This window comes from Zeus faber (assembly GCF_960531495.2).
Source record: "Zeus faber genome assembly, chromosome: 1".
Lineage (NCBI taxonomy): Eukaryota > Metazoa > Chordata > Actinopteri > Zeiformes > Zeidae > Zeus > Zeus faber.
The window spans coordinates 64,628,304-64,641,074 of record NC_137193.1 but is presented as its reverse complement, the minus strand read 5'-3'; the positions used below and the strand labels follow the sequence as shown (position 1 = coordinate 64,641,074).

Sequence of the window (12,771 nt, the reverse complement as noted above, 5' to 3'; positions counted from 1 at the left end):
TATTTTTTGGCATTGTATATTTTGACGTTTTTCGACATAGTATTATGTAGTTTTTGTGATATTTTTTGGTGTTGTATATTTTGACTTTTTTCGACATAGTATAGTATGTAGTTTTTGGGATATTTTTCGGCATTGTATATTTTGACGTTTTTCGACATAGTATGATATAGTTTTTGGGATATTTATCTGGGTTGTATATTTTGACGTTTTGGACATATTTTGGCGTTGTATGTTTTGACTTTTTTCGACATAACAAGTATATCGTTTTTGGAATATTTATCTGGGTTGTATATTTTGACATTTTTGTGATATTTTTCGATGTTGTATATTTTTACTTTTTTCGACATAGTATTATGTAGTTTTGGGGATATTTTGTGGTGTTGTATATTTTGACTTTTTTCGACATAGTATAATATGTAGTTTTTGGGATATTTTTCGGCGTTGTATATTTTGACGTTTTTCGACATAGTATTAGGTCGTTTTTGGGATATTTATCTGGATTGTATATTTTGACGTTTTGGGGAATTTTTTCGGCGTTTTATCATTTCACGTTTTTCGACCTAGTATTATGTCGTTTTTGGGATATTTTTTTGCGTTGTACATTTTGACTTTTTTCGACATGGCCTTACGACCCGGAGAAGAAGTTAAGTTTGAGATATTTTTCGATGTGGTATATTTTGACTTTTTTCGACATAGTATAGTATGTCATTTTTGGGATATATTTTGGCGTTGTATATTTTGCCTTTTTTCGACATAGTATATTATGTCCTTTTTTGGGATATTTATCTGGGTTGTATATTTTGAGCTTTTTGGGACATATTTGGCGTTGTATATTTTGACATTTTTCGATATAGTATAGTACAAACTAAGACCTAAAGACCTCAAGTCAACTCAAGCATCTTAAATACATCATACTGACTGTGATAGAAAGTGAGTGTGCACTAAAAATGGTATGCTTGTCATTTGAATGCTGCACCTCAACACACAATAAAATGAAATAAAAACACCCACCTTATTGTCACTTCTCTACTCGGGATGCCGGACAGACACGACAATGCAAGACACACACACACACACACAAGACACTTTACCTTTATCATATATATTTTATTATTTGACAGTGCAAAGTACATGTTCGGAGCACACAGTACACGTTAAGAGTAACGGCTCAAAACAGCAGGAGACAGTGATGAACGCCACTTCACTGCAGAATAGATTTTTACAGTTCTGTATAAGCACAGCTTCACAGAAGAGAAGAAAGCAACCATGTTTGTAACAACATGATACAAACATTAACCTATCAGTTTCACAGGTAAAAAAAAACAAAGAAAACGATTTGTTTTATACAAAACAAAAAGGATCTTAACAGTTTAATGGTTTTGAGATATTTGGCAGAAACAGATAAAACAGAAACAGAAAATCAAAACTAGCCTGAAAAATATCTAAAAATGCCAAACAGGTAAAACACATTTGTTCCTTTCAGGAAGTTAATTTATTTTGCACTATAATATGGAACGATGGATCAATGTATGTCAATTAATTACACAGGTTTTTTTCTTCCCCAAAAACCACAATGAAAGCTACCAAAAACTAAACCATGAGAGGACACTGGCCAGTTTCAAAAAGGAGACGCGTGGATAAGTTGAGTTACTTTGCACCAGTTTTAGGCACACATGTACTTATTACTTATAAAAGAAAAGAAAATAAAGCACAGACTTACAGTGGTAGTAAAGAACCCTTATTTGCACACAATTTGCTGGGGTTGGAGCATCGGTTGTTTCTATAATAACAAGGAACTTTAATTCCGTTAACATTTGTAGAAAGCGAAATCTGATGGCTATGTCAAACCTGTGTTTAACCCTAACGATGGTGGTGTGACTGTCGTCAATAATCACAAGTAAATGCATAATTACAGGGAACAGTTCTCTCAGGCAGGAAGACGACTGACTTGCATACAGTCACACACACGGCAAAATATTTTTTATTGAAAAGACAGATGGCATATACAACGTGCATATAGACACATGTATATTTATAATGCATACAAATACACCTTTTATTATTTTTATTATTTTTTACCCTTCCATGCAGGCCATTTTTAGGGCCACAACCTCGGCCCACATGATCAGTGTAGGGGCCCACGATGAGTGTGACTCACCTCTCTGCACGGTGCTTCTCCAAATTTCCCCCCCGTTTCTCCAAACAAAAAAGGTTTTATTTTAGATCATGTATTTATCTTCCTCTGTTTAATTGAAAGGAACAAAAAACGCTCAGTGCTGCATCACGCGCTGCAGCTTATGCCCACACCCGCCCCAGCTGCTTAGGGCCACATAAAAGCACGGGCTAGCCCTGCTTCCACAACACTAGGTTCACTGTAGGTTGCTAGGCAATTTGGCTCCAGAAGAAGTCTCTTTGTTAAATGCGGTTCAGAAACGTAACTCCCCTAACCCTAACACCAGAAAGGACTCTTAAGCACACAGGTTAAATTAAAGATACAGATTTTCTAACTTTTTTGTAACAGTTTTGATGTATATATAGTATGAGTTAGTGGTGTCAGATATTCTGATTCTTGACAGTGACAAAGTTTAAATCATTCATGGCTTTGTTCAATGACAGCTGACAAAACTATTTAGTTTACACCAAGTCCATGTCTTTATTAAAGAGGTGGAAGAAAATGTACTGTAGCAAGAAAGTGAGCAAGAGATATCATCACTGGAAAAATAAAACACATTGACTTTAAGGAATGTATTGTCAATAATATTGTTAAAATTATGACACTTAAGGAACATGTCCATTAATGATGCAGAAAGGGTCAAATACTAACAGACTGAAGGATTGATTGATGCTCGGTCTCAGACCAAGACAAATGAAAACCCGCAATCACCTGTTCAAGCCTTTCTCGTATAAACATGGAAGCTACAGTATACAGAACACAGGGGGGCTTCTATAGTACCACCTTCATCTTTTGTGCGGCAGGTGTACTTTCGGATGCTTGTTTTGTGCATGTGTGATAGGAGAAAGGATTAAAAACATACACTGTATACATACATACATACAGAGTTTTGGACATCCGGCACCATGGCACTAACGTTTTATAACAACCTGCTCGTAGGCTCCAGCGCCGACCCTGCAGTTACAATAGCACAAGGAGAGGAGAAAAAAAAAAGATTAAAAAGGAGAACAAGGTCCTGAATGTGTACCTGTAACAGATATTATTCAGATGTAGTGTATTTTCAACGTATGATGAAAATAATATATATTTGATATTTGGGGAAAATTATACGGTTTTCACAATATCTCTTATATTCAATGACCAATATATTCACCAACATATTGAAAGAATATTATTGTTAGATATATACCACAATAGCAATTATACCATTTGATAAACATTTTTCCAATGCATATTAAGATGATTATGATTTCACACATGCCTGATTTATGTCCATAACAGGGTTAAATGTAATTATATATATGCTGAAAATATTATTAAATGACACAAATAATGATAAAAACCAAACAATAATACTAGAAAAACTGTCTTAATAGATCTACATACATGGACCCATTGGACCATACTGTTTATTTCTGTTGACATTAGGAGGAAGCAAATTTACAGTCGACATGACACTTTTCTAAACAATTGATTGGTTCAAAAATCGGTTTCAGATTCTTAATCACAAATTGAGTGTTGGGCATGCAGGCATAATCTATTAAGGTAATGTAATGCGGTAAGACGCAATCCCTCATCTGGAGACAGCAAATCCACTTAGCTTAATAACCTTGAACTTGCGTAAGTTACTGTAGGTTCAAGGTTATTAAGGTAAGAAGAAGTAGAAGAAGAATTGTACTCGTATCAGGTGCGAATGCACTTAGCACACATACATGCATGCAGTGAGAGGTGGCTGGGAACATTCAGCCTCTGTGTTTATACCAACCCAGCCATCCATCCTTCAGGGAAAGCCAGGAGGACAGGACAGGAAGTGGTCTGCATGTTTTAAATTGGGGTAATTTTTTTATATTGGAGGAAACCCATGTCAGCACGGGGAGAACATGCAGACTCCACACAGAAAGGCCCCTTCCCACCTGAGCATGGTGCTGTTGGCACCGTGCTCAGGTGGGAATCAAACCCTGGACCTTCTTGCTGAGAGGCAGCAGTGTAATGTTGTGAGAGAGGCCTATGGAGTCTAACCCATACAATTAGAAAATTGAAAGATTAAACTCTTAAAAGAGCAAGTTGCAGTGTAATATTTTAATGAATTTATTATCTTGGGCTTATTTTTCACATTTTTTTACAGGCAGCAAGCTCAAAATACAACGAAAATGTAGGTTTTAAGTTTGCGACCGGTGATGCAACGAGAAGTAAACATGGTCTAACTAACTGCTACAGCGCAGTAGCAGGGTAGTAGTTGGTCGGCAGGTCAGTCAGTTTGACAGTTCTTTAGGATGGTGAAGTACGGTGTTTGTGCAGGTTGAACAAACTCTAGCTTCAACAATATAAAATATGAAATAAAAACACAATAAATAACAGCCAAGGCCATGGGCTAGCAGTGCCTGCACAAAAACCTGAGAAGCAGAGTGGGAGAGCAGGTATGGATGGGTCTGCGGAGTGGCAAATCTCCCTGTTACAGACGTGCAGGATTTATTATTTAGAAGTAAAAAGTATTTAGAAGTATTAATTTTACCAACGGAGACCGCAATAAAGTTAACACGGCACAGAATGCAGTTTTTGTTTCTTTCAAGTAAGAAACAAAAATTAGTCCAGCTGTAATTTTATTACAGCTGTGACTTATTCCTTATTAGACATAGGGAATAAGAGATTTCTTTATATTTTTAAGCAAGGTTAAAAAAAACTAAGGGCGACACAGCTTTTGCTATCAGGACCCCAAGGCTCTGGAGCCATAGATAAAGAAACCTAGATGCCTCATTCACCTCTGAAACCACCATCAATAGCGGCACCATCTTGCAATGTGTCTGACTCTGAAGGCCTCAATAAAAACGTGAATCCCCTTCAGACTTGTCCAATTTTACATTGACACAGCCAAATCATAGCAGATTTCAGTTACTAGCCACAATTTGTGGGTAACAGAGGGTGTATCAGTCGGATTTAGGAGTTCCTCAAAGTGTTCCTTCAACTCTCGACGATATCCTCAGCTGAGGTCAGCACTTCCCCACCCTTGCTGATAACAGCTTGGGTGGTGTCCTGCTTTTCCCTCCTGAACAGTTGGAGCTTTTGTAAGAACCTCTTTAAGGCCAGTCAAAAGTCCTTCTCATGGTCTCGCTAAACTCCTCCCACACCCGAGCTTTCGCTTTCACAACCACTGCAGCTGCAGTCCTTCTGGGCTGCCGGTGCCTGTCTGCCAATTTGAGAGTCCCCCTTGTTAACCAAGACCGGAAGGAGTCCTTTTATAGCTTGAGATCCTCCCTCACCACTGGTGTCCACTGCCATAACAGACACGACCACCTTCTGGACACAGCTCCTTCCACGTGAAGAGGGTTCAATTGGACTCCATGTCCTCATCCTCCTTTGAGAAGTGGTGGAAGCTCCTCCGGAGGTGGGAGTTTAAATCATTCTGGACAGAGTCCTCTACAAGGCATTCAGGCTTCCCAGGTTTGTCAGGTAGTCTTCACCGTCATGTGATCCAACTCACCACCAGGCGGTAATCGGTAAACAACCCTGCTTCTCTCTTCATTAGGGTGTCCAGAACATACAGACTCAGGTCCGATGATACGACTTAAAAGTAGAATTTCTGATGGTACTTGTGAGCTCCACTGTGTCCGAACATGGTGTTTGTTAGGGGCAGTCCATGTATAGCACAGAAGTCCAATAACAAACCACTGCTCGAGTTCAGATCAGGCAGGCCATGTCTCCTAATCACGGCCCTTAAGGTTTCTCCATCATTGCCCACATGGGTATTGAAGTCTCCCAGTAAAAATATGGAGTCACCAGGTGGAATGTTTTTCAGCCAGTAGACCGGAACGGAGTAGTTCAACATCACTTGGTAACTTGTTACTGCTATTTGTAGTTGTATCTGACACGGTGTCAAGTTGGCAGACGATTTAGTCACAGAAGTTGGATTTTTCCACAAGTTGTGCAACATCTTGATGATGACTAAGCCTTTTATCAGATAACTTATGAAACTTAAAGATAAAGTGTACAAATAAAAATTAAATTGATGCTTTAAGTGCACTACCTATGGTGTGGTGAGATGGTGGGGGCAATTGTGTTTCTGGCTTAGAGCATTTAGGCAAATTGTTTTCCATATCCTTCTACGTCTTGAATGACCTTTCTGAGGAAATTTGTGCTTTATATCTCTTTTCAAAACACAAGTTTACCGGAAAGCATATCTTAATGTTATTTGTCTTTATCTCTTATTTTGTCAATGTTTTTATATTTCGCATTTTTTCATGATTTACCATCATCTTAAACTCCTTGTACTTCTACTCTTTATTATTAGGTTTGCTTTTATTTGATTATCTCCATGGAGCACTTAACTTTAAGCAAATAACTTGGTTTTGAAAAGCGCTCTATAAAGTTCATTATAATTTTTAATAGTGAAACTGTAAATGGCGGCATACCCTGTCAATGCAAGAGCTTTGCTGTACTCACCGGGTGGGGAGATGATGGCTTCCAAGGGCCGTGCTGCCCCCGGGGCCCACAAATAGACGCAGGCCTTCCTCTGAAAATGATACATGGGCATAGATTGAGCAGAATTAATATGTTAGACAGACAACCCCCAACTAACTCTGGATGAATTCTTGCAGTCAGGAGTAGCGCTCATTGCAAGGCAATCTAAAAACAAATTCTGCAGAGGCCTTCTTTTCTCAGTTGTAAGCGAGACAAGAACGTTTATTAAAAATTAGGGCCGTCAAAGTTAATGCAATAACGCAAATTTGTTTTAACGCCACTTTTTTTGACGCATTAACGCAAGTTCTGTAATGAAGACCGCTTGGCCAACCCGTAATTTGGGAATCAGCTAGCATTAACGTTAAGTCGAATTGCGATAGCCAGTGGTGATGCCAGGATTTATTTTAAGGGGGTTTCCTTAGCACGAACTATTCACTGTCTGGTCTGTTTTGTGGGGGTGTGTGTTCTTTACCGTCACGTCAAATTGGAATTGCCGCAGCATAAGTGACATATGAGGGGTGTGGGGGATCGGCTCAAAATACTACTGATGATTGGTTGTATTGTTTGGTTTGCATAGTGCATCGGCACACACATGTCTTACTGATATATCCATGACGATACAATATACTTTCTCTCTGTCTTTCTCACACACACACACACACACACACACACACACACACACACACACACACACACACACACACACACACACACACACACACACACACACACACACACACACACACACACACACACACACACACACACACACACACACAACCCTGGCCAATTCATACCGGCGCACATCGGTGCGACGTCTGCAGAAAATACTCCAAATTAGCAGAAAATGCGATATCTATCAAAATCCGACTTTAAAAAATTTGTAGCCAACATTTATGACAGCTTGTTCTTAATGATTTATTACATGTAATGGACTGGATTTTATATTGCGATGTTTTAATGTAAATGTGTTGAATGTTTTGTTTCTTGACCATAGCCATCTGGAAAAAGAGATTCAATTTATTTTTTTTATTTAATTGTATTTATTTTTTTAACCTGTGCTGTCAGTATGCTGGGCATACAACACAGAGTATTTGTATGCCATTGCATCTAGGACAGAGTTAGTCTGCAAGTGGAGTTCAAGTTCTCAACCTGCATTGCAACTCTTTATTAATTCTTAAATCATCAAGAACTGCTGCAATAACTCTGTCCCGTGGATGACCTGTAGAATGACAAGCACAGTTTTTGGTTATAGAGAACCACCACCAACCCCCCTCTTTGGAGAACTATTTATCACGTTTGGGTCTATAAACAACTTATCACTACTCCAAGAGGGGGAGAATCACCACGGGTGAGACAAATAAATATAGAAACAAATAACATTTACACAAAAACACAAACATTGGACAACAACATGTATTCAAAAACAGTTAATTAGGTCCAGGAAAACTGGAACTACAACTGGTCACGTGGCCTCTTCCTGTCATAGTTATGGCAGTAAATGAGGGAGGAAAGGAGAGGAATGCAACCAGGAGGGTGCTGGGGTGCACTCGAAGCAGGTGTGGTGGTGTGTGCGTGTGTGATGAGACCGCCTGTATGTGTTTGTGTGTGTGTAAGACGTCCACTGCTTCTCCAACAATGCGCATGTGTGCGCATTGTTGGCGCGTCCTATATATGCAAGTCTAACCTTCGGCACTGGAGTCCAGCAGGCTGGGTGTGAAGTCTTGACTCTGGAGAATCTTTTCCACCACGTCGTCAGCATCCACCCGGGTATCATCCATTCTCTTCAGCTGAGACTCCATGGAGTCCTGCTTCACCGGGTGTCTGCACAAACCACCGGGGATCAGTCATTTGGCCTTGAATGTAAGCTGTGCTTTGAAAGTTCATCTTTACTCATCATGCACGTGAGCTTATGTTTAAAAAGGTAGGAATTGGCATTTCTATTTTTGTTTTTAAAGAGCTTCTTCCCAGTTCATTTTCTCTCAGAGGATCTCTTTTTCCTGATAATAACACCATCAGGTACACTGATTTACATGCAGCCAATCAGATCAAATAATCACATTCGAGCTGACCTCTCTTTAGTGTACTTCAGTTTGCGAGTAAAGTGAACGAATATCTGCATAGAACAATTGGGATTACAAATACTATAGAAAATAAAATATTTACAAATATACATTCCATGTACAATTAAAATGTCAGATTTTTTTTGAATTGCCCTCATCATTTTGATCTGTCTTTAACACCATATGAGAATAGCCATTTAAAAAAATGTATTTTGGACATCTTTAATTTTTTTATTATGTGTTGAAGTGGTTTATATTCATAAAAAAAGTACAATGGAGCCAAAGAATAAAGTAATTCTAAAAGAATAGAACATGGTGAGGGAGGAGAAATTTTACATGAATGCAGCAATCATTACGGTTATATGTTTTGTTATTATTACTATTAATAAATACAATTTTACATAATAATAATAATAATAATAATAATAATAATAATAAAGCTGCCTGAATGCCATCTGCTGGAAATTCTTAACGGTTAAATCCTGGGGAAATAGTACTGGTTTCTTAATTGAAAAAATGGTTAAACTCCAATATATATATAATATAAGTTGGACCAAATTTGCGACATGCATTTCCAGCAACATCAATTACAGATGATGAAACTCTGCAACTTTCCAGTGGTTACTTGTGGGGGGAGAGTTTGCTGATCTCTGTTCCGGTATGAAGCAAAACTTTGGGCTCCAGAGTGGAGTGGGAGTCCAGTCGGACATTGTTTGTAGTTTCACGTTGCTGGCAGTTAAACTGATTGCTCACCTGTTGAGTCGCTCACAGGATGAGGCATTGTGAACCGGCGTGCCCCCTGTGCTGCCAGTGGTTGTGGGTAGGAGCGGGTGTTCGGGCAACACCGGACAGGCCCTGCCCTCCCTCTCCCTCTCCTCAAGCGGTTCTGGAATGCTGCCTATGCCGGTGGAGGCACTGCCCACAGAGTGGTTCCTGCGGTGGCTGAATTCTGACAGGCTGGAGGAGCGTGAGTGACCAGTGCTGTAGCCTGAATGGGCAGGGTGAAACTAAAATTTATTTATAGTAAAACCTCCTCCTTTGCTACTGCTGCTCCAGTCAGCGTTACCATTTTTTCAAAAGGGCAACTTGCAGGTTGTCATACCCAGTCAATTAATGTGTGGGGGTATTATGTGGAAATTCAATTAAGAATTTATTTATTGTTACTGAGAATTACCTTTGGACTTATTTTTGTAATGCAATTAGCCACACCCACCTAAAAATCCCTTGTCCATGAACTTGAACATGATGTAACAGGAGGGAGACGGGACAGAGCTAGTACTACGGTGAATAGCAACTTGGCAAGATATTAGAAGAAAAGTAATAATAAATAAAATAATAAATATAGCTGCAGGCAGCTGCTATATGTATATTGTATAACATATGTATAAGATAAACAAGGGGGCCAAGTAGACCCAAGTCCAGCAATGCCCGAATATGAAGCATAATAATAATAAATAGCTGGAGGCAGCAGAGTCGTTGCTCTGGAACTGCAAGCAAACGCCATGTGTGAGGACATAAACACAGAATATGTTTTTGACTGACTTGGGGGTGAGTAAGGAATGTCCACATTTTAAATTCAGCCAGCTTACTATGCATTGCGTGTGTATATAAAATGACAAAATGACATTCACTGCGTTTCAGTCTTTCACCATGTGTTTATCGCACATGTTCGTGATGACAATGAAAATACGATTTCTGGTGCTCCAGAGGGGAATATTTAAATCTACAGCTCAGGCATTTAAATGGCACCAAAATCTGCGATTAGTATCTTATAGGAACCGGTGCCAAATGGCACCTTGTTTCGGTGCCCATCCCTAGTTACTACTGGCTCGAATTTCACAAAATAAGGAGGCACACGGTACGGCAGATGCAAACTGAATGCGTTTATTTACAAAAAGGCCAAGAGATAAAATATCAAACAAAAAGTTGGGTGTCGTCTTGACCCAGCGCTGATACTGCCCAAAGCAACCATTACAGACTGATGAAGTCTACACCACGCACCTGCACAATGCCCCCGGCCCACCAGAGCAACAACCTGCACATATATAACAAATTGGATGATGATGTCACAAAGCTACCCCCGCTCCACAAACTTATTTTTCTCCACTACCCAACTGGAAGGTGTAATACCATGGGGTATCGGCGATGCGCGAACGTTCTGCTACTTCCGGTAAAATGTAATCAGTTTTTCTCTAATTCCTGCTCCAAATGTCGTGTTCCAGACACTTTTAGCCCAAAAGATGCCAAGGAGAATAATAATAAATACAGCTGCAAGCAGCAATACACAGCTCTGTCAGACCTATTTGATGTGTAGTGCGGACTTCAGGATGCACATCCCGACACGGCTGTGGTGGTGACCGGGGACTTTAACAGGGCGAACCTTAAAAAAGTTCTGCTTGATTTCTACCAACACATCACGTGTGCTACCAGGGGAGAAAGAACTTTGGATTGTTACACACCTTACAAGACCGTCTCGCTCCCTGCTTTCGGGAAATCTGATCACACCACGATTTTGCTGGTTCCCATTTACAAGCCTCTGATCGCGCAATAATTGGTGGTGATGAGAGAAGTGAAGCGGTGGAAGGACAAAGCAGAGGCTGCGCTTCAGGACGCTCTGACTGACGTAGACTGGGACATGTTTCAATCAAGTTCCAGTGACGTCAGCGAGTTTACGGAAGCAGCTGTGAGCTTCGTAGCCACATTAGCGGTGAAAGTGCAGATATTTCCAAATCAGAAACCATGGGTCGAAAAAATCCATCCGCTGCACTTTGAATGCTCGCACAGCCACATACAACAACGGTCTTGCATCTGGAGATATAGACAATTACAAAGCGGCGTCGTACAATCTGCGGAGGGCGGTGAAGAAGGACGTACAGAGAGACTGTGGAGCTACAGATGGAGCAACAGGACACCGGACGCTTGTGGCAGGAGCTACGGACTATTACGAACCATAAGAGCAGCCCCTCCCCAGCCACGAGTCTGGACGCCAAACGAACTGAACTCCTTTTATGCACGGTTTGCGTCTGGCAACAACACTGTTAGCTCGCCGGCCAATTGGAGTTACACGGCTGGAGATGAGCGCATGGATAAAATTTTCAATGAATTATGCTTCCATGAAATAGGAAAAATGTTGTGGTATTTCTGTGAGTAATTATCACATCACAGCTTCTATTTTTCCGACGCCTTCCTTAAAGAGAAAATATCAATCAAACAGATCCACAGACATCTAAGAGGTAAAAAGGTACATAAACGCACGCGCACGCACGCACACGCACACACACACACACACACACACACACACACACACACACACACACACACACACACACACCTCGTTCATAATCTCTAACCACTACAGAGTGACGGAGTCTACACCCCACACTGGACACAGTGCCAATGTAAAAGAGTTTCCGTTATTTGCCAGTTTTTGACAAGGAAAATCTGTTGAAGTCCGACATATTTAAATCTCTCCGGCCATAATGTCCAGTAAAAATAATTACCTCTACGCACAATTTGAATTAGTACTGGGCGATAAAACAATAATGATAATTATCGGCATATTGTTTTCCTTGATGTCTAAATAAAAATAGACTCGATCATTTCACTAAATAATATTCTGCAGATCTGTAAATTTCCGTGTTAGGTGAGTTGCAACAGTAATCCAATCAGTTTGGACGATCTAAAGCTGACCTTTCACCTCTAACCAGTCACATTTGTTGATATAGAAACAAGCCCAGCCCCTCGTGGACAGGTTGCGCTTGTAAACACAGTACACACGGAGCGGAGACAGCCACAGTGTCAAAAACCTGGAGGATAAGCAGAAAGATGATGTATTGTTGACAACAGAAACACATACATCCATAGTTTTTTATTTTTATATTTAAGTTCCGACCCAAAGCGGATGGTAAGCAGATGGTCCATTGTGTTGTAAAATATGTTGAAAAGACGTCCCAACCAAGACTGACGACACCACAATCTTTTAGACCTTGCCGTATTTGCCATATTTGTTTTACATTTTCATCAAAATTAATTAGTTAGATAGTTTTTGAAAGTTTGAAAGCTTGTCGGTGACGCACCGTC

The 12,771-nt window shown here is 40.1% G+C and overlaps 1 protein-coding gene across 1 annotated transcript in view; it reads right to left on the bottom strand.

The window, feature by feature from the left end:
* Window positions 1-1,122: 1,122 nt before the first annotated feature.
* Window positions 1,123-12,771, bottom strand: part of LOC307242356 (EEIG family member 2-like) — a 32,079-nt gene continuing 20,430 nt past the window's right edge. The window contains exons 8-11 of the mRNA XM_080016793.1: window positions 9,445-9,679; window positions 8,316-8,452; window positions 6,611-6,680; window positions 1,123-3,127 (exon numbers count right to left, since the gene is read on the bottom strand). Of these exons, the coding sequence (XP_079872919.1) occupies window positions 3,085-3,127; window positions 6,611-6,680; window positions 8,316-8,452; window positions 9,445-9,679 (485 nt within the window). The 3' untranslated portion in view covers window positions 1,123-3,084. The remainder of the gene's footprint in view (window positions 3,128-6,610; window positions 6,681-8,315; window positions 8,453-9,444; window positions 9,680-12,771) is intronic.